Source organism: Arvicanthis niloticus, chromosome 15 (genome assembly GCF_011762505.2).
Source record: "Arvicanthis niloticus isolate mArvNil1 chromosome 15, mArvNil1.pat.X, whole genome shotgun sequence".
Lineage (NCBI taxonomy): Eukaryota > Metazoa > Chordata > Mammalia > Rodentia > Muridae > Arvicanthis > Arvicanthis niloticus.
Genome location: NC_047672.1, coordinates 54026714 through 54054506, shown reverse-complemented (window position 1 = coordinate 54054506; position 27793 = coordinate 54026714). Strand labels below are relative to the sequence as shown.

Below are 27793 nucleotides of genomic sequence, written 5' to 3'. Positions count from 1 at the left end.
TGTTGCTTTCTTGCTTTATAACTCATCTGTTGATGATCTGCATGTTATTATCCTTATCACTGACCTAAAAGGAGTGAGAAAGAGGTAAGAGGCTTCTCTGGCATAAATGTAATCCTAAAGTTGTATCCACAGAGTAAGGACACTCAGACAGAGCTGTTCTAGCTGCAAATGGGATGGCAGCACTGGGTGCAGGGTTTAGAGAGACAGAGGCATGCTTTTCTAAGTTCCATTACTCTTCCAGAAAGGGAAAGAGAATGAAATGCTTACCTTTTAAACAATGTTATTTCATTGGCTGCCTAACTGTGTTGGGAAGGCCTACCTCTCCCATCAGATCACCAGCAATGGTGATGTTATTTAAGCCAAGATTTGTCCAAGCAAGCTCACTCCACCTTAAAGTCAGCTTACTTTACATACAGTAAAAACATAATTACAAATGGGCAGGATGATATTGGCCTCTAAGTCCAGCGTTCAGGAGACTGAGGTAGGAGGATTGTCAATCTGAAGCCAGCTGGGCTACATAGTGAGATCTGGCTTTAAAAGTGGTGGAAATAATTACAAAGTAACAACTGTTTCTTTCCTGAAGATGAATAGTTGCACTTCCTAAGAAACATTGACTCCCTCCAAATACTAGCTGGCTTCTTGTAGAAACATAGTAGCCTATCACACACACACACACACACCAAGAATTCTACTAAAAAAAAAAAAATGTCATATATAGTAAGCAAATCTGGCCAGATCAGAATATGGGAGTTCAGCATAAAAAAGTCAATTGTAGTTTTACATATATAAAACAGCAGTATAAAAATAAAATTGAAAAAACAATTCCATTTGCAATTTCCTCAATTTCCTCAAAAAGACAAAAAATTTAATAAAAAATATGAAATACATCTATTTTTCAAATGCTACAAAATGCTGTTCATTAGAATAATTAGTATTATTAAGATGACAATATAAAGCCGGGCGGTGGTGGCACACGCCTTTAATCCCAGCACTTGGGAGGCAGAGGCAGGCGGATTTCTGAGCCTGCCTACAGCCTGGTCTACAGAGTGAGTTCCAGGACAGCCAGGACTACACAGAGAAACCCTGTCTCGAAAAACCAAAAAAAAAAAAAAAAAAAAAAAAAAAAAAGACAATATAACCAAGGATTGTGGCTTATACCTTTAATCCAGTATTCAGGAGTCGGAAGCAGGTGTAAGTAAGGCCAGCCTGGGCTACATAGTGAGTTTTAGGCTGGCCTGGGCTATAGTGTGGATCAAAATAAATGACTAGATAAAATTTAGGGTGGGAGGCAGAAGTACATTCCCAAAATAGGTATTAAATGGTCATACTGGCCAAAGTGACATATAGATTCACAACATCCTAGCTGGCTTCTTGAGAAAAGAGACAAGCTGATTATCGAATGCATCTGAGAACTCAAGGAATCCAGAAGAGCCCAAATTTTTTGTATGCATGCGTATTTTTTTTTCAAGACAGGGATTCTCTGTGTAGCCCTGGTTGCCCTTGAACTCACTTTGTAGACTAAGCTGACCTAGAACTCACAGAGATCTACCTGCCTGCACCTAAAATTAATGACATGCACCATCACCATCCAGCGAGCCCAGGGAATTTTGAAATACAAGAACAGAGGTGGATTTTAGTCAGTACAAAGTGACTGCAACTCAGAACTGTAGTTAGAACAACACAGTCTAACACATGACCCAAAGTGAGACAAGAAGCATGATTTATAGTCAGGCATGTGTGCTTGTTGCCATGAGATTTCCAACAAGTAAGGCTGACTGACAATCCACCAGGAAACATGAGCCGTTAACTAGTAAAACAAATGATCTCTCTATGCAAAAAAGTCAAGTCCAGTCCTGACTACCTACAACTAACGCAAGATAAACAAAAACCCTAAAAAATGAAAGGTGTTAAGAGGTAAAGATATGAATATAAAAAATAGAGGCATGATCCTGTGGCCTTGGGTTAGAAAATAGCTGACTGAATATGGAGAAAAAAAAGAAAACGAAAAGAAAAAAATGAACAAGCTGAACATCATCAAACTTGTTTTTATCAAGTGTAACATCAATTAAGGTAGCTTACAGACTAGAGGTGGTGGAAAGGAAATCGTGTATGATAAACTCTAAAATATAGAAAGCGTTCTCATAACTCAGAAATAAAAAGACTATTTTTAATAATTATGTGTATGCGCATGTAGTTTACATGAGGAGGTTGGAGTGGTGTCATATCCCCTAGAGCTGAAACGACAGGGAATTGTGAGCTCCCTGTTGGTGGTAGTATGCCCAGTGTGGCCTTGGTGAGGACAAAGTAACAAGGTTCCTGCCCCTGGGACAGGGCCCTGGTGTGAGCCTCCATGAGTGTCCAGGGCTTCGGTGAGCATAAAGCTTGTCTGTGTGATAATGTACATATTTCACATTCTTCCAAGGAATGTCCTCCCTGTTAACATTAATGACTACACGAATCTGAGACAGCAGGAGTCCAGGAGTTAAGGATATGACTTATGTCTCAGCAAAATGGTAAACACTGGGACCTTCAGGACAACCCTTAGGGCTATAAAAAAGAGCTCTAAATATATAAGTTCAAAATATATAGAATTTCTCAACTATATGGAAAATATAAGGATGTAATATGAATTATGAGGGGCTTGGTGAATCTAAAGGAACAAAGGCAGCTACACTATGAGCCAGCTTGTCAGAAAGATACAAAAGCAGGCAGATCCTGAGTTCAAGGTCAGCCTAGGGCAGAAGGTTAGGCCCAGGTGTGGTAGAAATGGTAATTTCAGGGTGGGGTCTGGGTCCCGCCCAACAGTTTATCACCTGTGCATAACAAAGGCAGACAGATCTCTGAATTCTTTTGCAGTGTTAAGAAAAAACAATTATGCTTGTTGTCTCTTAAGAATCACAGTGTGGGCCTGGCAGTGGTGGCACACGCCTTTAATCCCAATGCTTGGGAGGTAGAGGCAGGTGGATTTCTGAGTTCTAGATTTCTGGATTTCTGGTCTACAGAGTGAGTTCCAGGACAGCCAGGGATACACAGAGAAACCCTGTCTCAGAAAAACAAAAAAAAAAAACCAAAAAACAAACAAACAAAAAAATCAAAGGGTGGGGTAACGGTAACAGGAGGCTGATTCATAAGATAATCAAAAGGAAACCTGGAGTAAATGACTAGGTTGATATGGAAAATAAAAGACTGGACCTGTGTTCTGCAGGATAAGAGCTATATAGAGAACTTTTTAAGATAAAAATTATTGTGTGCCTGCATGTCACAGTATGTAGTGTGCACGTGTGCATGTGTGTATGTGTGTAGGCCAAAGAATAACTTACAGGAGATCTCTTAAAATCTCTTAGAATAGCAAGCAAGCAGAATCTCCAGAGAGAAAGCAGAACATAGAGAGAAGCCACCTGGAAATGCTGTGACAAGCAGAGCACAGCTTCAATGCATGATTTGACGTCAAGTCATTCTTATTGCTGCTCCCAGACACCCCTTCTCTCGGAACCCCTCTCCATTCCAAGGCTGGTCTTTGGCAAACTTGGGTCACATTCAGAAGCAGTATGTGTTCTTAACCACTCTTCAGCTCTGACAATTGTACTCAAAATGGACAAGAGATAAAATGACAGTTTTTCAAATGAAAAAAAAAAAAAAAAAACTAAGGAGACATTTTTTTCCAAAAGTGACATAACAAAATGGGCTACAAGTAACTGAAAAGGTGTTCCACAACATTAGCATCATCCAGGAAGATGAAACACAATGGCTAACACTTAACATGGGTATCCATAGCCAAGAAGAATATATATAACAAGTGTTGTTGAGAACGTGAAGACACTAGAACCCTCAAACACTGCTGAAAAGACGAAATGCCACTTTGGAAAAAAGGTTACACCCAGAATTACTGTATGACTTAACAATGTTATTTCCAAGTGTGTAGTCACAAGACATGGAACCACATAGCCACACAAAGTATGCATATGAATATCCATAGCAATATTATTCATTGACAAAAACCAGTAACTAACTATACGTATACACTCAGTACCTGATGAGCTAAACAACATATGTTAATCTATATCATAGACCATTATCCAAATATAAAAAAAGGAATAACTGAATGTTAATATGTGGACAAGTGTACTAATATTGTGGGTAAACCCTGTAAGCATTATGCTAAAATGTCTATACTAACAGACCATATAGTCTATGAGTTTATTTATATAAACTCTCAGCAAGATGGCTCAGCAGGTAAAGGTGCCTTCTGCCATACTCTCATAAGGGGAGAAGTAACTCCTGTAAGGTCTTCTGGCCTACACACACATGCACACATACACACACACACGAGGCACACATGTGTGCACACATACATGCACACACACACACATACTATGACATGCACACACACTAAATAAATGTTAAAAAAAAAAAAACCAATGCTACAAACAGACAAATTGATATAGACTAAGGGTTATCCAGGCCTATAGGGTACCAAGGAACCGATTTGGTATTGAGAGGAAATGGTTGACTGTTAATGAATCACTTGTTAGGGTGATGAAGAGTCCTAAAGTCCAAAGTGCTAAGGGCTGTGCGAATCTGTGGCTGTGCTTAAAGCCGAAGAATTATGTAGCTAAGAAGAGTAAATGGGGGCATTTTCAATCTCAATAAAGCATGTTTAAAAACCTAAGTGACTTCTATAGATTCACTCCCCGACTAATTGCCACAACTGGGCAAACTGCTTAAATCAACACTCAGTCATTAAAATGGGATAAGATACCTGTCTAGGAGAGTTATTTGAGTTGAATGTACTTACTACAATGTTCTGCACATAGTAGGTGAAGTGACCATTAAGTTAAGACCAAAGGTCTTAACTATACTGGAAATTATTATTTGGGCAACAAATATTTACAGAGGATTTTTTTTTTCTTAAATTAAGCAGAGTGCGATTTGGAAATAGCTTATACATCTCTCAAAAGGCACCAGTTTTCCTGCAACATTTAAAATCCATCCTTCCTTGAGCTCACATGCTGAAACCTTGAATGAAAAGTGATCAAAATCTACGTAATTTTCTATTATGTTTCTTAAAGTATGAAATTAAGAAAGATTAAGAACCTCCACTCTTTACTTTGAAGATGTTTCAAATACTAGAAATATTTAATTGGCAAATTACTTGCACATGCCATTAAGTGGTTAGACTGAATTTGTTTTTACAAAGTCTATGGGCTCTTATTGCTTAACCTCCACCACACTATAATCTGAAATCATCAAGGTCTTCACTTATGCAAATTTTAACTTCCTACATCTTTGTTTCCATACAGAATAACTAAATTAATGCTCTTTAATTTCTAGAAGATTCACTTTTCGAAGCTTCAAATCAGTGAAAACGAGTTTCCCATTAAGATAAAAAAGATTCATCAAGCTATTCCAAACACTAAACCATAATATCTCTCCTATTGATCTTACAAAGTCTATTAATACAATAAATACAAAAAGGATGTTTCTGTTAAACACCAGAGTAAGCCTTTTAAGGAGACAGGAGAACTATAGACTGCACTTGCCTTCTCTCTGAAGGGTTCCCCACTTTCTCTAAGGCTTATTCCTCAACGAAACTTTGTGGATTTCCTATGAGAAGTAATCTTTCACCTGCTGATACAGCTAACAGCAGCATACATGGACCTGGTTAATCAAGCGTCTCACAAAAGATGAACTTCATTCGCAAGTGAAAGAACAATGGACTAAGTGGATGCAGACAGCCTGTGTCCTGTGCCCCAATGTCAAGGTTGTCATTTCAAACCCTCCTGATGAGGACCACTTTATATTAATCATAGTGAAGGGTCTGAAGAGAGAGAGAGAGAGAGAGAGAGAGAGAGAGAGAGAGAGAGAGAGAGAGAGAGAGAGATGGTTACAATTGAGGCTCACTGAAGAAAGGTCTGGAAGAGAATGGTTGTCATTAAAACAGCAGAGTATGTCACATGACAAATGAGTTTTCTGAAGAATTTTATAAAGACTTTTATTGTTGTTTGGAACACACAGAGATAGTGGTGATAAGGATCTTAAGATAGACAGACAGATAGTGTTCGAGTAGCCAAGCTGAGCTCGACTGAAGCCATATATGATGTCAGTGTATTTAACAGTGAAGTGTAATTGAAAACTCTTCCAGTTTTACACTTTGAGAGGAATAGAGCTGCCCTAACTGAAGCTCATGTGACATTCTGGAAAGAACGCTCTTGGAATGCCAGAAGACAAGCTGTGGTTTCTATGAAGCCAGTCACCTTTCCCCACTGAGCCAGCTCACGCATGGAAGAATAAATGACACCAGCTATTGTTCACCTGAAGAATGAGCTATGTTCCCTAGGAGAGCTTGTTTAAAACACATTCCCAAGCCTCACGCCCCAACATTCTGAATCAGCAGGGGGAAGGTGGAGCCAGAATATCCATGGCTTTAACAAACGCTAAAAACCTACGGCCAGCCTCAAGAACCTAGGGTCAGCCTCGTGGATAAGAACCACCCTACTCTAAGATCTGAGATCTACAAATACTCAAGCATAGCACCATAAATCACCATAGTGGGTGTTGATGAACAATGTGGCCAAAAGGCAAAAAGCCAGCAGAGATTTAACATAAGATATAAATGGCCTCTCACATGCTCTAACTCGACCAACAGCAGAGAGGCCAACTTGCAGGCTTTCTATGTTTCTGTTAGAAAATGCATTTTTCATACAGTGGAATGACGAGGTCTTCAGCCTTCACATGTAAAGCAAGTCACTTAAAATAGCATTTGGAAGCAAACAGCAAACTGTGGTCCATCCCAGATGTGCTTGCTTTAATCATCTGTTGGGTCAGTTATCATTTTCTTTCATCACCTAGATGTGTTCCTTACACACCCAAGCCACTCCCAAACTTCAAAATTTTTAAACAGTGTTAAGAATCCTAATTCATGCTGTATATGAATCCTAATTCATGCAAGCATAATATCTATATTGTTTTAAAAAAATCCTAAGCAAGTTTCTTTAGACGAATGTTATCAAAAATAATTCTCTCACAAAGCATTAAATACATTTAACCCCACTTAAAGGCTTCCAGAGCAGATGTGCAGCAAAAGCACACCCACGGCGAGCCCATATTAGTTTGAAACTGTTTTATTTCAATTAAAATGTCTAACTATCCACCCCCAACATATACCTAAACTGTAATTTTCTCTAAGAACTTCCAATATGCTCTTGATTTTTGTTTCCTTTATCAACCTATCAGAACAAATCTGCCTTGCAACTGTTGGAAGAAATCAGTCATTAGCGGCAAGATTACAGCGAATTTTCCAATTTAGAAAAACTGTATTTTTATCTCTCTCTCATACTGAAAGAATAATGGTATAATTTTACTATTTTTAAATGAGCTGTACAGTTTAAAATAGTCAAATTTCCCCATGGCTCCAAGCTTCAGAATTTAATGCTAGCAGCTTGGCTGTCTGTCCCCTGCACCTTCCTTCATATGAACAAATTCTCTTCAGCTTCCATTTTGCACAAACACAGGCATGAGGCATGGGTACACAAAGGCACACACACACACACACACACACACACACAAAGACATGCAGAAAGACACAGAGAGACAGACACACACATGCACACATACAGAAACACATACAGATACACACATACACACACAGAGAAAGACACACACACACACAGATAAATGGATAGATGGACTGACAGATAGACAGACAGTAGGGGCTCGCAATCTAATCACTCTGTATCCCTGTGGAGAACGGTTAACCTCCAGGCCTGTGGTTAACTAAGAGTGACTTCACATGGCTGTTGTGTGATTTACTCTTCAATTGACATTCTCCCACCTTCTCAACAAACCTGCCCTTCAAAAAAAAAAAAAAAAAAAGCCCTATTTTTAAAATGGAGTGATGAAGTAGCAAAAAGTACAATATTTTAGCCATTTGAGCATGGACGATTCTCAAATTATCCCACCAACTGGAAGTGCTCTCTGATACTACTATCTTTCAAAATTGAAGCCATTATGGTCAATCGTGCAAATCCGTATTTAGCTTCTCGTAAATAGCGGATTTTTGACCCAATGAACTGGAACAGCTTCTGCACAGCGTCTGCACTCTGACAGGATGCTCCAGCTCGGCCTTGTTCCCTATCCATGTGGAGGCTTCGGCTTACAGAGCTCATGCCCTCCTTCCCTGGGGTCTCAGCCTGCTACAATGTGCCTGTGAGTGGAAACATTCGCCTCAAATTAAAACCTACTTACTGTAGGGCACTAGGTTTCTTTTAACAAAATAACATTACCTGTGTGAGATGTCAAATCTAAAATCAGCATTAACAAAGGTGGTGGAAAATGACTCTTTTTTTTTTTTTTTTTCCTGAGCTTTACAAACAAGGCCTTCATTTTCATTCAGTCTGATACCCAGGATGTCCCAGCATTTTGGCAGATCTGCCTTTACCTGAATCGTGTGGCTTCCCTTGACAGTTTGTGTTCCCATACAGTTGGCTCTTATGCCTTCCTGTTTCCCCAGCCCAGGACTGGAACAGTCTGTTGCAACTTATTTCCTTTTGTCCTCTAGCCTGCCTGTTGTCCCAGTGTACACCTAATCACATGTATCACTACAGGAATTCACAGACAGACTCTAACCGTGAACCCAGGGATGGTCCCTGTACATGTCACTCATGTCACAGAAGCAACTGGCTGAAAAGAAACAGTCTGGAATTAAGAATATACTAGCCCAACAGTCATCTCAACTTTATGGGTTTTGCATAGTACGACACAGACATGGGACAGAAAGCTCACGTTCAGACTTGTCTCCCAAATGCTAGTTTCAGTAAAATTAAAGAGATTTCTTTTCCTGTAGGACTTGTCAGTGCCTTAATAAACTCAAGTTCTTATGCTTTATGACTGCCTACTGGTCTTTTTCTCACAACCCTTGTTAACATGCACAGGAAATGCTGCATGAAATTAAACATCTTTTGATGTAAAAATTAAAGAACAGAGTCACTGTACTTTCTAATAAAGGCAAGACTGGACTGGTTTCTGGGCTTGCTTTGCTCCAGTTTTGAGGCAGGGTCTCACTCTCTGGCTAGGACCTTACAATGTAAGCCAACTGTTCTACTCACACAATAAGACGCCTATTCCCCTGCCTCACACATAGAAAGACATGTTTGAGGCCTTGCCCCACTCAAAACTCCCTGTTCTGAGCATCGTCATGGCCCTTAACCAGTGCCATAAAAGACTGCACTAGCTCCTAACTGCTCTCCTTTCAAACTCTTGCCAGGGGTCCTGAAGTTGATGTTACATGGTTTCTCCTCCCCGACAGAAAAAAATCTATACCTCTTAATCTCTTCCTCATCCTGTGTCAAAATCCACCTTTCCCACGGTCCCTCTCCCCATACTCGGGCAGCCTGCTTGGATAGCTTCCATCCTTTACAGGCAATTACAGGCACTGACCTATAGTAGTGTGCTTTTCCCATTCTACTGGATTGCAACTTCTACGAGGAGAGAGTGTTTCGGTCTTGTTCATTGCTCTATCTATCACCTGTTCTATCCACTCACAGAATTCGGATCAGTGGCTTCAACCACTGACTTGCTGAAGCCCTCCTCCCACAAATTCCATCTCTCAACCCCCTACACTCTGAGTCTAAGTGTCTATGTTCTTGCTCAGTAAACAATAGGCAGGAACCACCGTATGAAAAACAAACAAACAAACAAACAAACAAATGAGCCCCTGCTTCTGCCAACCAAGCCTCAACCCAGTCTTTCCTCTCTTAGCTGAAAAGTCTACCCTTCCACTGGATCTGGACAGACTGCAATCATTCTATTCTGAATATTCTCTCTCTCCTTCTCTTAGCTGTCTTCTTGTCCATTTCTCTCAAATGCATCACACTCAGCCTATCAAAGAACCCCATATAATCTCTTTTCATAAATGTACCCAGAACCTGGGTCATCATGATGGCTCAGCCGGAAAGACACTGGACAATGTGAGTTTCATCTCTAGGAATCATATGGTTGAAGGAGAGAGGTGATTCCTCAGAATCTACTGTGGCACTTACATGTATGTGTGTGTACACACACAAGTAACAAAAGAGACCCAGAATCTAACCAGTCCCCCTATCCCCACCACCACCTCTAGCCCTCTGCCCCAGCCAACACGAGATTCGTTTTTTCTACCCAAGTTACTCTACTCTCAAAACAAAAGTCAGAAAATATGAGAAATGAAAACAAAGCCCCCCAAATACAGAAAGGATTTATGGAAACCACATCTGATTACTTGCCCCAGTCTCCATCTGAGTTTTGTTTGAAGAGTATCACATTAGTGAAGGCAGGTGCACGGCCACTTGTGACAAACACTGGAGCACCCTGAACTCACCTGACCTTCTGTGAATCCACACACAGATAAAGAGCACATCTGCTCTCACCTTGTATAAAATGCAAGGCTGGGGTACAGGGTAGGGAAATAAGACCACTCTCGAACCTTCCTGTGTTCACGGAAAAGCTCCAAGTGACCCCAGCACAGGGTGAAAACAAGTCCCCTTTAAGATCAGCACAGTAGACAGAGCCAGTCTGGGAGGTCAATGTGGAGTCTCCAGCTTTTCTCACCAAGGTCATTCGTCACTCGCAAAGACGCACACTATCTTCCAGAAATGTAAAGGAGCCATCCTAGACCAGGGAACCTATAAGAGCTAAGGACATGAATGATAGCCACCGCCTGTGCTGCAAAACAGCCTCTCGGAGGCAGCCAGGCACTGGACTTCTGTTCTCTGAAAACTTCCTGCTCATGACAGCAGGACTGAGTACGGTTCATCTTGGTTCATCCAATTTCACTGTTGTGTGGCTGTCTGGTTGTTTTTATTTCTTCGTGTCTATGATGAATTTCCCAGAACACATTGCTAACTTCTTATAGCACCTACTGTCCAGAAGTCCTTAGGCTGCCACATCCCATTTGACTTTGTTGACTTGAACTAATAGGCTGTTAGCCACACCCACATTTGATAACTCCATGCTACCCTATGAAAAATCTTAGAACTTGCATTACTAATCTGCAGTTCAATAGTCATTTGGATACATTAGTACTGAGGATTTCTCCAGCTAGAATTATCTGGGGGTTAATGGCTCAGCAGATCCGAGACTATATTTCAATGAGACCTGTAGGGTGAGGTCCGACTGGGTTTATCATAAATGTACACAGGACATACACACAATGCATCACTGTAATTATTCAACTGATGACACAGGTAATAAATTACACATGGATGGGCTGTGTGCTCTGTGCCATTCATGGGCAATTGATGGGGTAACTGAATGGGATGTAGATTGTGAACACCCCAAAGTTGGGACTGCCAATCTCATATGGCCTGAGAAATAGACAGTGTTCTGCTCATGGTCGATAGGCCACATCACGCTGCTGTCCTTTCTAAATTCATAGCTGGACTCTAGTCTGCTACTCTTGCTTCTCCTGCCCTAACCTCTCATCCTACACTGCTGAACATCTAGGTCTGTTGACTTAATCTGACATGTCCCTCACAGGTTTATGTGTTTTAACATTTTACTCCAGGTGGTGGTGGTGTCCTGGAAGATAGTAGAGCTTACAGGAAGTAGAATCTCATTGGAGGAAGTAAGTCACTCAGGGTAAGCCTTGGAGTTTTTAGCTCAATCTCACTTCTGGTCAACCCTCTGCCTCTTGACTGTGGTCACAATTTACCTAGCTCTGTCACATCTTGCCACACTTTCCTGTCCTGCTCTCTGCTGTAGACTATACCCCTGGAACTGTAAACCAGAGTAACTCTCTCCTCCCTTAACTCTCTTTCAGTCAAGTAACACCGGGTGCTTCTCCAAAGGGACCCCCTAGCCCAGCTGGCACTGCCAATATCCATTGCCAATTTGTCCCTATGAAGAAAAAAGTGTCATGTATCAAAGAGCCCATTCCTTAACTCTCTTTACCCTAGCCCAGCTTCCTCCCATTTCTACTCAGATGTGTAAAGCAAACCAAGTAGAAAAGGCACCATGCTCTGTGGAACCCAAAAGGTAACACTGTCATGAGACCAGCTTCCACTGGCCGCCGAGACACCCTGAGCTAGATGCTCACCGGCTACATGAGGACTCTCACAGAACTGCTGGGGGAACTGGGTGTCTTGCCATACAGAAGTGAATAGGGTGAAAAGCCAATACAATAAATCAATTAGCCTAGCTTACCTATGGAGTTCTTATCGCCACTTGTGATAAGACAATGGAGACAACTGGGCTTGGGGACAAAAGGAGCAGAGCTGAAGGTGACTAAGTGTGTTTGGTTATGTTGTGTGACATCATCTGTATTTGCCCCTAATCTGTGAACGTCCCACAAAACACCAAAACAACACAAGATGTCTGAACAAATTGGAAACAGAATCCAGACATTGAAAGTGGGCATTGTGAAGGCTAATCTTCCTAACAACTATGCAGACACACTCACACTCCGGGATGTATCACAAGGGTGTTTCCAGAAAGGCTTAGCAAAAAAGGACGTGACCCACCTTGAATGTGGGTGGCACTGTCCCAGTGGCTGAAGGTTTGGGTTGAATAAAAAGGAGACAATTAGTGGAGTGTCAATGTACAGTTCTTTGTACGATATGAGGAGCTACCTCATGTTCCTGCTCTGTGCTCTCCTCCCAATGCCTTCCCCATAAGGACAAGTATTTCAAACTGTAAGCAAAATAAGTGTTTTCTCTCTTCAGTTGCCTTCTGTTGGATATGTGTTCACAGCAACAAGAAAACTAATACACACATGTAGGTCATTTCCCTTAATGTACAACCTATATGCTCAAAGGGCTCCAGGCTTCTTTCTAGGCAAGGGTGCAGCTGGTTCACAGAAATCTCCATCCAAAGTAATCACAGAACTTTCTAGAACCTCATTAAAAACTCTTAAAAAAGAAAGAGCTTACTCCAGCCTCAGCACTCCAGGTCTTTCTCTTCTACACACTTAGATTTCAGGGTTTTCTGTAGCTTTGCAGCAAACTTTGATGAAGATGCACCTGCCTTTTTATATTAAAAAAGGCTGCCACTGGACAAGCACCATGTGCACAACAGCTGGAGAGAACCAGTTCAAAGCTCCTGGTACCCGGAACCATGCATCCAAAACCAGCAAACTGTTCCCTGAAACAGGGTGACCACAAGAAGTACTGGGAGTGTGGGAACCTCTGGTAGTGGGTGGCTTATAATCCCCATTGCCCCAGGCAATAGAAAGCATGGCCTTTCTAGTGGTCACCCTTTGTAACTGTCCAAGGAGTCTACCTAACTAAAGCATAGTATTAAAGCTAAGCCAGAGCAGAGTCCATCCCCTGCAAAGAGAAGACGTGTGAACCATACCAATGCGGTACACTTTAAAGGAACATGCTTACTTCTTAAAAGAATGTGTGGGCCAGCCCAGCGACAAACCCTTCGAGATAGGCTAGAGCAAAGCTTGTGGGAGTGACCGACTAATACCTGCTTTGACTTAAGGTTCATTCCATGATATGGAACTATACCCAACACTGCTTATGAGATGAAAAACCTGAAAATAAACAGCCCACTGACTTACAAACTATTGTTCTAAAAAAAAAAAAAAAAAAAAAAAAAAAAAAAAAAAGCAGTGAAATGACAAAGTGACTCTTGACCCCTAGTGGCACTATGTTTTACCCATAGGTCAATGACTTGCTCAACCATCATCAGAGAAGCTTCCTCCTATAGCAGATGGGGAAAAAACAGAGACCCACAGCCAGACACTATGCAGAGTGAGAGACCTTGGAACACTCAGCTCTAAATGTTATGTCTCCATCAAACCCCTCCCCTCAGGGCTCAGGGAACAGGGAGGAAGGGAAAGCAGAAAGAGTGTAAGAGCCAGAGGGAATGGAGGACACCATGAAAACAAGGCCCTCTAAATAGACACCTGTGCTCATATGAGATCAGAGACTGGGGCAGCATGCACAGAGCCCATACAGGACTGGAACAGGTCCTTTGTGTATACATCAAGGATAGTTTAGTGTGATATCAAGTTCAGTATGTATCAAGGGTGTGAATGAGTGGTTCTCTGTCTCTTGTGCCTTCTCTGGGGCTCTTCTATTTGTGTTGTCCAACTTGAGGTATTTGTTTTTGTTTTATCATATTATATTATCTTTTATTATTATCCCTTGGAAGCCTGTTTGTTCTCTAGTGAGACAGAAAAGGGAGTGGGTGTGAAGGGATGTGGGAGAAACTGGGAGGAGTAAAAGGGGAACCATAATTAGAATATATTATGTGAAGGAGGAAAAAAATCTGAGAGAGAGAGAGACAGAGAGACAGAGAGAGAATGAATATGAATGTGGGTGCCTTTCATTCCTAAAACAAAGAAATGCTCCCCCACCCCCTTCCTTACCAAAAGTAACCTCTCCTTTGCCAGCTTTGTCAAACAGCTGGAAGGCCACCATAAACAAGGCATCCGGAGCACACAGGACAGATTCAAACGCTACAAATTCTTGGAAGGATATTAACCTGGAATATAAAATAAGCAAATACACAGTCAGTCTCCTGTAGAAAATAAAACTATACAATCATACACTAAAGTCACAAAATCAGATGTCACTGTTGAACCGTAAAATCCAAATTCACATAGCTAGTAGCATGCAGTATTTGCTTGGGCATCCAGTGTGAGGGAATACTCCTCAGAAACCAAAGGAAGGTGAGCCAGGAGCACGTGAGCAAACACTGCCTGGCCTGCGATTTCTAACCCAACTGTCATCCATGCCTCAGGCCTCAATTTCCCCTTGGCACATTGTTGGGTTCTGTCACCAAAGCTTGGCTACTTTATAAAGTGATGGCAAAATCGAGAAGCAGCCCCGTTCCTTATAAACAGTCTGATATACCAAATACAATGAACTCATAAGTACCTATTCATGACTGGTGGCTGCTGACCACACGTGAGGCAGGGATGCTACACAGGAAACTTCAGCTGGATCAGGTAGTTAATGGGACTCAAGGCACTTCTGGAGACATTATAGTTTTGCTCTGGGGACAGTATACAGGAAAGACAAATCCAAATGCAGGGACCAGTACACAACAGTGGACTTCTGGCAGAAAGTAAAAAGGGGAGGGGACTGCAAATGTCAGCAGTTAAGAGATTTGCTCCTCTTGCAGAAACTGAAGCACAGTTCCCAGCACTCTCAATGCCCTTTAAGTCCAAAGCATCCAAGGATCCAATAGCCTCTTCTGGCCTTTCAATGACATGCATTGCACACACACACACACACACACACACACACACACACACACACACACTCACACTCATTAAAATATTTTTGTTGAGTTCGAGGCCAGCCTGGTCTACAGAATGAGTTCCAGGACAGCCAGGGTTATACAGAGAAATCCTGTCTAAAAAAAAGAAAAACAAAAAACCATTTTTGTACAAAAAGCTTTATGGCTGAAGTGGAACAAAAACTGGACCTTAGAAAAGGCCAATTCAGCTGTTCAGGGAGATGAGGAACCGAACCAGCAGCATAAAGTGGGAGACAGCAAAGCTAGGGCATGCACAAGAAAACGGAAATTGTAATTGATTTATACCAGGAGGATGAAGCACATAAGAGAGAAGAGTGTACTAGAGGGCCAGAGGTGGCCTTAAAGGCAAGAAAAGGACCATGACATTCTTCTGTATAAAGGAGAAATGGAGAATGCAGAGGAATATCACAATATCAATTCCATGCTTGAGGAATGGCGTGACAGGGCACATGCCAGAACTCACAAAGAGGAAAAGGCTCCACAAAAGACTTTCTAGGAACAAAGGTCTTTCCCTTCTATGTTGTATTATAAAGGTCCAAATATTTCCATAATCCACTGGGAAAGTCCAAGTCTCTGGAGGTAATAAGAGAAGAAAATGAGAGTCTTTCCATGTTTCACAGAACACTTAACCCCTCCGAAACTTCTATAGACTTCTGTAGAGAAAAATACATTTGTTTACAGTGCTACAAAGTTAACTTAGCTGCTTCCCAGAATGTCACCTGGCCATTTGTTTACAGTGCTACAAAGTTAACTTAGCTGCTTCCCAGAATGTCACCTGGCCATTTGTTTACAGTGCTACAAAGTTAACTTAGCTGCTTCCCAGAATGCCACCTGGTCACCACAATGCTACAAAGAAAGGAAAACTCCGAGTATGTTCCATGTAGCATCTCCCCAAAATGAATCTTTCAGAATGGGTGGAACATTCAAGAATAAAAAGCATTCCAAGGGAATGCCTGCCCAGAACAGGTCTCACTGGAACAGACCACACAGGGTGGGGGATGGGAAGGGAAGCAGACAGGACTCAAACATTCTCGGCTAAAGTCAGGAGATAGACAGAGCATACATAACCCAGAGAGCACAAGAGCTGGGTATAAAAAAGCAAACAAAATAATGTACAAGGATTACAATGAAAGAGTGATTTCTTTTCCATGGAAAAACTTGGAAGGGCTTCACCAAGGCATGGTATTTAAAACATATATTTTAAAAGAAACTAAACTTTAGAGATCACTTTATCTCAAACTCCTTCTGCCTTTGAAGAAACAAACTAAAATTATTGGCCTCTGGCATTTTGTACTGCAGAGTGTGTAGACTAGCCATCCATCTGAAGAGAGCTGGAGAGAACAGGCTAACAAGAACATCACACACGGGGAGGGCGGCGGGTAAAACAAACAGATCAAATTGTGCATACAGAGGACATGGTAAAGATCTAGAAACCAGTTTCAGTTGTCATGCAAGACATCTAAGTCAGGAAACAGACCTCCGTGGGTCACTGACAGAGAGAAATCACTCCGTGTTTTTAGATTAAAGTCAAGGTGATGTCTCTGCTTAGGAAGGATGGATGAGGAAAATGAATCGAAAGAACAGAAGCAGCGATAGGCTTGACTAATACCTAGAGTAGGCTGGAGCCAGATGGAGACTTGTGGGAGAAGGAATATAGGACATGAGGTGGGGCCATGGTGACCACGCTGGTCAGGTGGCGACGTCAGAGGATAAGCAGAAGGACGGGGAGCCTTCCTGTAGACTGATGGGATAGGTGAGGTAACAGAAACTACCAAAGGACAATGACCCTGGGAGCTTTGGAGAAGAGGCTCTGCAGTTCTGTGATACTATCACCTGAGGGCAGGTAGTTCAGATGGTGGGGGTATGAAATGAATGTTGTCTCCAAAATCCCAATCTGCAGAGCCTACCATAAGATTACCTGGACAAGGGTTCTTGCCACGATGGGATGAGGAGCTACTGGGTAAGATGATGAGATAACCCAATGATTAGAAACTTGGACACATATGCACAGGGATGGGGGTACACTGTGTGAGGACAGGAGAAGTCACCGTCATGGGTCTACACTAAGTCAAGGAGCACCAGAGATTGCCAGCATACCACCCCCATCTTGCAGAAGGTAGAAGAAAGGCACAGAACAGATTCTCTCTCAAGTCCTCCAGGAAGGAACAGCCTCACCAGCAACCTTCACACTTTCCACCATCCAGGGCATGAAAAAAATAAACTTTGAAAAAGTTTAAGACAGACCATTTTTAGTACTTGGTTACAACACCCAACACTTTATATAGAAGCAAAGATTGGAAACAAAAACCTGGGTGGGAAGGGGTTAAAGAAGTTACTGAAGGCTGGGCTGAAACTGTGATAAGCATCTCCAGTCATCTTCCTCAGAGTGTTCTAATAGAGGATACCCCTGAGGAACTTTTCAACTGGCCCACCCCTCCCAAAGAACTACAGGAACTTGGGTAACTTTCTGTCTGCTCCTTGCCATCACTCCTTGGTCCCTCGCACTTGCTGGGCAGCTACCAGAAGCCCTGCATGCACCCTGTCTGTTCACCAGAAGAAGAGACAGCCAGCAAGCACAGTGTTAAGTCAACCTGCAAAGACACCGAGCTCATCCAGAGAGCCACAACTCTGTGGGGCACAGAAAAGAAGCTCCTTGTTCTGTGGACTGACTGAATAAGGCTTAAAATTCAATAAAAAGAGCATCTTGCCAGCCTCAGGATGGTTAAAAGGCCCAGAGACTCTATATGGGTGTAACAGGTTCTTCTCTGCCGACTTAACGTCACTTCAAAACCATAGCTGGCCAGTGAAGACTGGTATTTTAAGCATGTTACTGATACCAAAAAGGTATGTAATTTGGTAATCCTATTAGATACAAGCATTATACCTCTATGTAGGAGGTATGCAGAGGAACCATGAAATCATAATGCACTATTGTTCATCAAGATCATTCTGGATTTTCCAAGTAATCTGACTAGAAGACCATGGGAATAATTACAGTACTATATTCACTTACAGAATGGTTTCCACAAACATCTATATTTTCATATAAACACTGCTTCAACCTGACTTTACAGCTTTAATGGGTATTAACATAAGTTACAAGGAAGAATACAAGCTTCATCAAGTTCAGACCTGGCTGCTGAGCTCACTGGCTTCCTTTACCACCACCCTCAACTGGCAAACTTCCTTTCAATATATTAGATGTCCTTTAAAATAATCACATGACTCTGATTAAGTCCATGGCAAGAATGTAAGGAGAGGTATTCTATGTCTGCACTCACAGCTAACGGTAGGATCCAGCCAATAAAGGTGGAAGGAAACACATAAGTCACATCTCATGACATGGCTCAGAGGTTAGGGGACAACAGGTGTCTAAATAACCAGGACAATATTCTAGCGTGTCATTTGGAACTTCCAGAGCACCCGAGCCACTGTTCTCCTCAATCACTTACAACAGCAGCAACTCTACAACTGCTTAAAGTCCAGATGAAACACCCTAGACACTGCATAGGATAAAACACTCAGCCCAAGAGGAACTGAGATAAAAATGGATTGCTTCAGGCAAGAGAGTTGCATTGGCAGATAAAATGACTTGTCGTTCTTTTCTAATACAAGGGTTTGATTCCCAGCACAAACATAGCAGCTCACAACCATCTGTAACTTCAGTCCCAGGCCCTCTTCCAACCTCCTGCGCATTAGATGCACATACACACAAGCAAAACATCCATACACAAACAATCATTAAATAAATAAATCGAAAAAAATCAATTTAAAAAATGGAATGCATATCAACAGGTCAGAATGAAGATATATGTTTTAACTAGCACATGCTAAAACAAAAAAAAAAAGTAGAATCCATTGTTACAGTTTATGACGAAGGAGACACTATCACATAACAGAAACTAGGAGTCTACCTACCAAAATACAACCACCTTTTTTTTTTTTTTAAATCACAGTACAACTTTGGGTCTTCCAGACAATCCCAACTGTGCAATAAACAGCTCTTAGTCTCATATAAGAGAACTCAGATTAAAAGCTATATTGTTATGAGAAAGTAGAAAGGTAGGCAGTAACATCAGAGAACTAGGGACAGGTCAGTGGGTTCACAGAGAAAAAGACTAGTGTTGTGTTGAGAGAGGAGACAGAAAATGTTGCTGAAATCTGAGGAAAGATGGGATGGGGGAAGGTGGGGTCGGTCTCTGAGAGAAGGGACAGGGTGAAGAGAGGATGAAGCATAATGAGCCTGCAGCAGAGCTGAGATGAAGTGAAGCACAAAGTTGGGAAGTGGCTGACGCACTGCAGTATGGCTTCTGTGCTTCCCTGCTTGTGAGGTAGGCAGAGGCGAGTGCTAAGAACACTTGTCTATGACCCAAGATGGGTGGGCCAGAGGAGCAGCAAGTAAACCAGGAACCAAAGAAGAACGTCCTAGACGAAGAGACACAAAGGGAACCGATCAGCTTGCTGGGGGGCAAGTACCGCGGAGCTGAAATGCGCACGTCCGAGCTAGTAACAAAGGCCTGATAGTTTATTGACAAATCCACACATTCTCCAAAATATGCAAATAAGCTGAAAGGAAAAGGACTAGATGTGAGGACGCATTGTTAGGATCCAAAGAACCAGAAAGGCCTAGACGACAAAGGATAGCCAATATCAAGTACTCATCTCTTAAGGACAATTTGGAAACAGAGCAAGAGTCTTAAATGTCGTTATTCTTAATCATAATTATTTCTACTGCTGTGATGAAACATGACCAAAGCAAGTTGAGGAGAAAAAGGGTTTGTTGGCTTATGCTTCCACATCACTGTTCATCACTGAAGGAAGCCAGGACAGGAACTCAAACAGGGCAGGAACCTGATGCAGAGGCCATGAAGGGGTGCTGCTTACTGACTTGCTCTCCATGGCCTGCTCAGCTTGCTTTATTATAGAACCCAGGACTATCAGCCCAGGAATGGCACCACCCACAATCGCTGGGTTCTCACATATCAATCACTAAGTACGAAAATACTCTACAGGCTTGCCTACAGCCAAACCTTATGGAGGCATTTTCTTAATTGAGGTTTCTTCCTCTTAGATGACTTTAGATTGTGTCAAGTTCACTTGAAACTATCCAGCACATTCTTTGACACCACAATCTCACTTCTAGGAATTTATCCTCGGAGAAAAGTTAGCGAATGAGTACAAGCTTTTGCTCCCAGGAATCCTCACAGAACACTCACTGATATTAGTGAAAAAACAGAAACAAACAAAAACAAAACAAAACAAAAAAAAAACTCAACATACAATATGTGCCAGGTTTACTAAAAGAACATTCATATATACAGTACTACCTACCCACCAAAAAGTTATAAACACACCCATGGCATTAAGTTAAAAATCACTTAAACACGCTATGTAGTAACTGATTCCATTAGCAGAGCCTGCTAGTACCTGCATGTCATCCGAGCACTTAGGAGCCAAAGGATGGAAGATCTCAGCCTGAACTTCAGGGGGAATCCCAGGACAGCCTGAGCTATAGGGTGGAACCCCAGACTCAAAAACTCCAGCTCAGAGGGCTCAACAGGTTAATAGTGCTTGCCCCAAGCCTGAAGAAATGAGTTTTAGCCCTGGGACCAACATGGTAAAAGAAAAGATTCTTAAAGGTTATCCTGTGTCCTCAACACATGTGTTCAGACACATGCTCACAGGTACATTTCCTAAAAGAGAGAATCAAAAAATACTCCAAAATTAAAAACAAAATAACAAAGCCAAGTTGCTCCATTTTGCTATTAAAAAAAAAGGAATAAGAAATTTAAAATTTTTTAAGCACAAATTCTGAACAAAATCTGAACCATGCCTATCAAACTGTTAACCATATATATCTGTCATTAACTATTTAAAATATAAGGCTTTTTTTTTCTTGCTCATATTTTCTATCTTTTCCCAATAACACATAGACCATAGTGGTTTTTGCAAATAAAATAAAATTTATACAAAAGCAAAACAGCCCAAGCCTTGATTGGGGCAGAGGGCTGAGAGAGAGAGGCAAAGAGAAGACAAGAATGAAAAAAGGAACAAATGCTTGGAGGGCATCACGGGAACTTGAATTATCCAAGGTGGGTAACTCTCCTCTTCCTCCCTGCTGGGGCTCATTCCCGCCCTGCAGAGGCTGAGACCCCATGTGGTCCTTTCATCTTCTCCCAGCTCCTATCTCTAGGCCAGTTCTGAGGCTCTGAGAATTTACACAGCTGTGCAGGAGGCTCTGATCTGCTCATACTTGAGGAAGTTTGAGTGTAGACAATGCACCATATCAAAATCCAATTACCACTTTACTCCAATTCCTAACCACAAAGAGGGCTTCCCAAAAATAACTTTTGCTTATTACTCCCTTCTGTGAGCTGCAACAGAAGCCAGGCAATTGTCCAGGATTAGAGGCAGAGATAAAAGTAAAACAGTAAAATCTAACTCCAGAAACAGAGTTCCAAGACCACCCATGTTCAAGTACTGTGATTCTGAAGAGGAGGAGGAGAAGGGAAGGAGGAGGAAAGAAAGAGGAAGAAAAAAAGAGGAAGAGGAAGTGGTGGAAGAAAAGGAGGAGGAGGAGGAAGAGGAGGAGGAAGAAGAGGAAGAGGAAAAGAGGAGGAAGAAGAGGAAGAGGAAAAGAGGAGGAGGAGGAAGAGCAGGAGGAGGTGGATGAGGAGGAAGATGAAGAAACAGCAGCAGAAATTAGAATCTGATTCTGATCCCCAGTAAAGAGCTATGGGCTCTATAATGTTAACATCTTTTAATAGCTTTTTGGCTTTGCCAGTTCTGTTCCTTGAACATTTTGCAAACAATCCACTGGACAGGTATGGTGTTCCTACTCTAAGCTATGTATGTCCTAAACATAAATGACGACAATTAAAAGAATCTGGCTCATCAAGGAACCATTCTTTAGTGGAGGGGAAAAGCAATGAGAACAAAGGTCATCCCAGAAACGGGTGACAAAATGCAAAGAATAAAGGAGACAGATGCATGAGAGCTGTGCTTCAGCCCTAGGCCCGGAGGCTCTTCTTCACTGGTGGAAAGAGCCCCAACTTCTGTGCTTCTAGCCTGTGGAGACCGAGAGTCAACAAGCAACTCAGAGTACAGGTAGGATGCTTTGTGTGAATGGTTAGCGAAGGGGTATAGGAACCATGCAAGGGGCCTAAGAAAATCCAAGTCTAGCTAGCCTCCCTGGGGTAAGAGGGCAGTCAGTGGCTAAGGGAAAGCATAGCAGAGCCATTTAATGGCCTCCACTGGCATCAGGCACGCACAAGGTGCACATACATGCATGCAGGCAAACATTCATACACAACATATAAAAATTTAAAGATGTTTTTGAGAAACCCTGAAAACTTACCTTATCACATATTACATTATTCCAATACAATTCCATTTACAAATACTGACAGCAAAGTGATAAGTTTATATCACAAACATATAAGTACATATATGTGTATATATATGTATATATATGTACATATATTGCATTATTAATATTTTAAGATTACCCAAAGACTTTTTAAAGAGAAACATACTGAGCTTACCCTGGAAGAAAAAGAAAAACAGCCTACTACGAAGCCCTTATGTTGATTTCTATATTGTCTTTAAGAAGATACTAAGGAAGGAGGGGAGGGTAACCGGACAGCCTGTTGGAATAATGATTTACCCTAACTGCAGGGTTTTTTTAAAAGCACTGATTCCTACATCTTTTCTTCTTCTTTAGTTAAGGCTGGATGAGAAGCCTTCTCGTTATTAAAATAGCAAATGAAGGATAATGGGAAGATTAAACTACAGAAAAGCAATCACTCACTGAAAAGCCAGCAGGTGAGCCATCTGTCAGCCAGCTCTAAGTGGCCACTAAGGTTGTTGATTCTCCAGTCTCCGGTTCTTGTCTTCCCTCCAAAAATGGAGTGGGCAGGCAGTGATGGGCGAACAAATGAGGGAGACTTTTATTTGTCGTGAGGGGAAAAGAATAGAGCAGGGAACAAGCTCAAGCGGGAAGGCAGGGACTTGCCGCCGAGCTCTCCATGACCACTAGTGTACTGGCTGAATGTTCCAAGGGGCTTGTTACTTTATCCAGATTAACTCTGAATAATCAGTCATGTTGAATGCACAAAGACCAACCAACACGCAGAGCACACGCTGCAGACGCATGGCTCATCACACTGCAGCTTAGAGATGGAAAGCTTCTAAAACATCCCAAGGCTCTAAGTCAGGGGCAGCCAAGGAGTGATGTTCTTCATGGAAAAGTTCAGTAAGACATGGCTGTACCTCTGCTCAAACAGCACTGCACGAAAATCAAAATTGAGCAGAATGATTGTTATTGGAAGACACTGCTCTTCTCCGAGGGTTTTTCTGAATGTCTGGACCCAAGTAATAGTAATTAAAACAATACTCTAAAACTAATAAAAAGCCCCAAAAGCGCACACACAAAGTCATGAGGGCAAACAGGCTGGAGTTGTTTGTTTGTTTGTTTGTTTGTTTGTTCGGTTGGTTGGTTGGTTGGTTTGGGTTGGGTTTTTTATTGCTGTTGTTTTGGTTTTTCTGCTTTGTATTTTGTTTTACTTTGTTCTGCATCTGCCAATGGCAAATTCTGGTTTCGTCACTCTTTAGAAATTATAAATAATAATCATCAACTGAGATAATGCTTAAACACATTAAATCAAGTTAGACTGGTTTCCCATGAGAACCATTTTTTTAATTACTTAGAAATATTTTAGTATTGTCTTCCATTCAATTCTACTTCCTATGTTTGGGATAAAAGTACACCAGACTCGCTCTTGGTGTGAAGGTAACACAAACCCCAGGCAAAGCAAAACGTAAATGTCAGGAAAAACCCCTATCATTTTAAAAACATAAAGTGATTCATGGTGTGGACAAAAATAAATAAAAGTCCATGGTCCAGGGCCAGAATAGCACCCCAAATCCCACATTAATATCTGCTGTGCCAGCTGAATTCAAATTAGCCCAATTTTTACATGTTAATTAAACCAGCTATTTTCTTCTTATTGTATTTTTGCTTCTTAAATAGTAGACTCTACGAGTGATTCCCAACAGATTTGTTCCAACAACAATGACGTATTCATTTACTTCTATTGTGACCATACAATACAGTAACTGAGCAGTAATTTTTCACAGTCAATTACATGTGTGGTTCTTTATGCTTAAAGATGCTGAAATAATGTGTACTATAGAGCCATATGCCTGAGTCTCTAGCCTGCCAGAGGCAGTTGCCTGGGTAACACATTTTCTCTCCAGTTCAGCACAGCCCTTCATTGAATATCATTAGGTGTCATTAAATAGCAAACATTAACATGAACTTCAATATAGGACTTGCATAGAGTCAGTTTACCCATGTAAACAAGTGTTCCATCAGTTACAATAAGTTTAAAATAGATTATGATTTTCTATATTTAAGAACATGAAAAAGTACCTACATGTTGATCCTAAATTGAATTTGCACAAATTTCTGGTCAAATGAAAATTCAGACTGAGTTTCAGGGACAATACTTCTCATCAACATGGTCATAACATCCCATGTAAACAGAGAAGGGTGAGGTGTTTTGAATTCATTCAGTGTTGCAAAAAACTATCTACTAAGTCTCCAATCAAAGTGTTACATTCTTTTCTAACAGGAATGAGAGAGAGGATGCACCCACCTTCAGCAACAAAAGAAATTTAAAGAAAGCAAGAGGCTTAGAAGTAAATAGAAAGCATGAGCTGTTTCATCCATCACCTAAAGCATGCTTCTAGACGGACTGAGTTATAAATGACTACCAAAAATTATACCCACTGAAGGCATACAACATACTTTCAAATGCATACACATTTTGAGATCATTAACATAAGGAAACTAATTTACAGATCCATCATCTCAATTATCTCACACAGTTAAAATATTTTAAATACTGAAATTTTAATGAAGTGCCACATAGTTTCAATTACAGGAATAACTGGTTTGTGCAGAGTATTTTAGAAAAATCCTGGACTTAACCTAAGTAGCCATCCTGCATAATATGTAAAAAAGTTACCCTGTGGCACCATGAAGAAGCATCTGTGTCTACAGAAACAATGTGTTTCTTGCTGTAAACTGTCTCAAATTACATATACACCTCTTCTCAATTGGCCTACCCCCTCCCAAATTACAAAATGATGTGGCTTTTGACTCATAGCCTGATTGCACATAAACTCAACCTCTCAGGCTACCCCTAACCACGATTTTTTTCTCTGTCACTGCATCATAAAGAGCCTCCAAATGTTCCCTGTTGGTTTTAAAGGACACATCGAAAGAGACTCCCTGAGCAATACTCCTTCTCCTTTATATTTTCTGAACCCAAAGAGCTGCCCCAATAAAGGAGCCCCTGCTGGTGTGGACAGAGGTACTGCCGTGTTACCTGGCCCAAATAAAGGCACAAAGCCACACAGCAGGAAGAGACTTTGCCTCTGGTGCCATGGTGCCACTGGGTTAGCTCCAGAAACTTTGTACCAAGCATAACGTGAATAAAATAGCAGCCACATGTTTGACCCAGGGGCAAAAGAAAAACAAACAAACAAAAGCTTGACAATAAGTATATAGTTTGTCTTGCTTTCAATAATCTACTTTGAATGCATGTTTCTACAAAGCAATTAATAAGAAGCAAACTGTTGGAGAAGTGAGAGGAAGGGATTGGGAGGAGGGGGGAGGGGAAGCTGCAATTGGGATGTAAAGTTAATTAATTAATTAGTTAGTTAATTAGTGAGAAAAGGAGGAACAAACTGATTACAAAGGTAAATACATCTCTTACAAAAACACAGCCAAGGAGTATAGAATTCAACCAAGTCTGATGGAGCTATGGCCACGCCCCCTCTCAATGGTTCCACAGGACAAGCTATAGTTTTAAATTAAGTCAAAGTTGAACTGCATCAACTGTAAAGGCTGGGAAGGGTAGCCCAACAACCTAAAACAAACAAAAAAAAATCAGGAATGAAAAGTGAAATTAAAAAGTGATTCATGTTTATAAAAGTCTAATTAGGTAGTTATTTCTAGAATCTTACCTCAGGTTCACAATGCAGCAAGCATTCCTTCCTCTCCGTTCCTGCGTCTTACAGAATTAACATTTCATTATAGGAACAAACTATGCTTTTACATTGGCAGAAATCAATCTCGACCCCAAAATGTGAATTTTCCATACAAAATTATGTTTTCTTATACAAAGAATCTCAACAAAAATGTTCTGAGAATCTCCTGTTATAATAACAGGGGGTTCCCCGTAGATGTAGATTTCACTTAAAATCATCACAAGACTTTATTAGGACCATCTTAAACCTGGATCTATTTAAGTTTCCATTTTATTTTATTCCGTGAAGGCCGAAGAACAGGTTACAGAAGGAAACGCGTCTGCCCAGCTGACGCGTGTGCTCAGCCCCACCCCTCACTACCTATGCACTTGTTTGAAAGCCTGTTTCTAAGGGTCTCATGACACTACCAAGCTTTCCTCAAGGCCCGAGACTACAACACTGAGAAGCCCTGGTAGGAGCAGCATGAGAAGTGGTTGAGAATGCTTCCTGCTATCTTCGCAAAGCAAATTAAGCCACAAAGCTCTGAAGCCTCTTTCTCTAGATAAAAGAACTACAGAAGAGAAGCCTCGGACTTTTTATGCTTATTTTGTCCCTTCCTGAAGTTAGTGACTCTTCACTTCCTGTCTTAAAAATAAATAAATAAATAAATAAATAAATAAATAAATAAATACTGAATTGGGCAAACACTAGGATCAGAAGAAATCTTGAATTGCAGTTTCAGCCAGTTCTCTGGTTCTTTCAAGGCTTGGCTAGTTTGTTTCTGAAGGGAAAAAAAAATCTATTACTTTGAATGAATCTAAAAACTAATTTGAAATTAATAACCCAAACCATAATGGGTATGAGGAGCTGTAGCTGCATTTACTTCTGTAGAAGGCAGGAACTAAACAAATATAAACCACAGATGAAGAATCAGCAGGCATGTTCTGGGGACGGTCAGGACGAAATATCTTCAATGTGCTTCCAAGTCAGGTCCCTTGCAGGGGTGCTGGAAACAGGACAGAAGCCTCAAAAGGAGAACTATGGTTCAGTGGAATGAAGAGGCAAACATAGAAAGTATTAAGTATTTAAGATGTTTAATACAGGAAAAGAAAACCCAGAGAGTATGAGTGAAAACTAGGGAGATGAAGAAAACCTGAAAAGGAGCCCTGCAGTGGAGCAGGCGGCGAGACCGAAGGAAAGTGGGCAAGCACAATGTTCGGAGCATGAAGAAAGAAAGTGATATAAGAAGTGTGATGGATCACCCATGCTGACCTGCCGGCTAATATTATCATTGGAGTCCGCTGCCGTGCTGACTTAACAAGGGCAAATTCAGTCCAGCAGCAAGGGAAACCTGCGGAGAGCAGAGCAGCTAAAGAATGAACGAGCGGAGAAATTAACTGCAAGGGCCGGAACACGCACCTCTTTAGATGAGGGTTTCAGGAGGAGAAGCCGGGCAGAAGCTGGTGGCCAGTGGGTACAGTCAAGAAACTGTTCTTCATGTGGGAGGTTA

The 27793-nt window shown here is 41.4% G+C and overlaps 1 protein-coding gene across 1 annotated transcript in view; it reads right to left on the bottom strand.

Annotated features, from left to right (window-relative positions):
* The window catches only part of Slc25a13 (solute carrier family 25 member 13), a 169821-nt gene that overhangs the window by 95361 nt on the left and 46667 nt on the right, over positions 1-27793 (bottom strand). The window contains exon 4 of the mRNA XM_034519298.2: positions 14351-14466. Within this exon, the coding sequence (XP_034375189.1) occupies positions 14351-14466 (116 nt within the window). The remainder of the gene's footprint in view (positions 1-14350; positions 14467-27793) is intronic.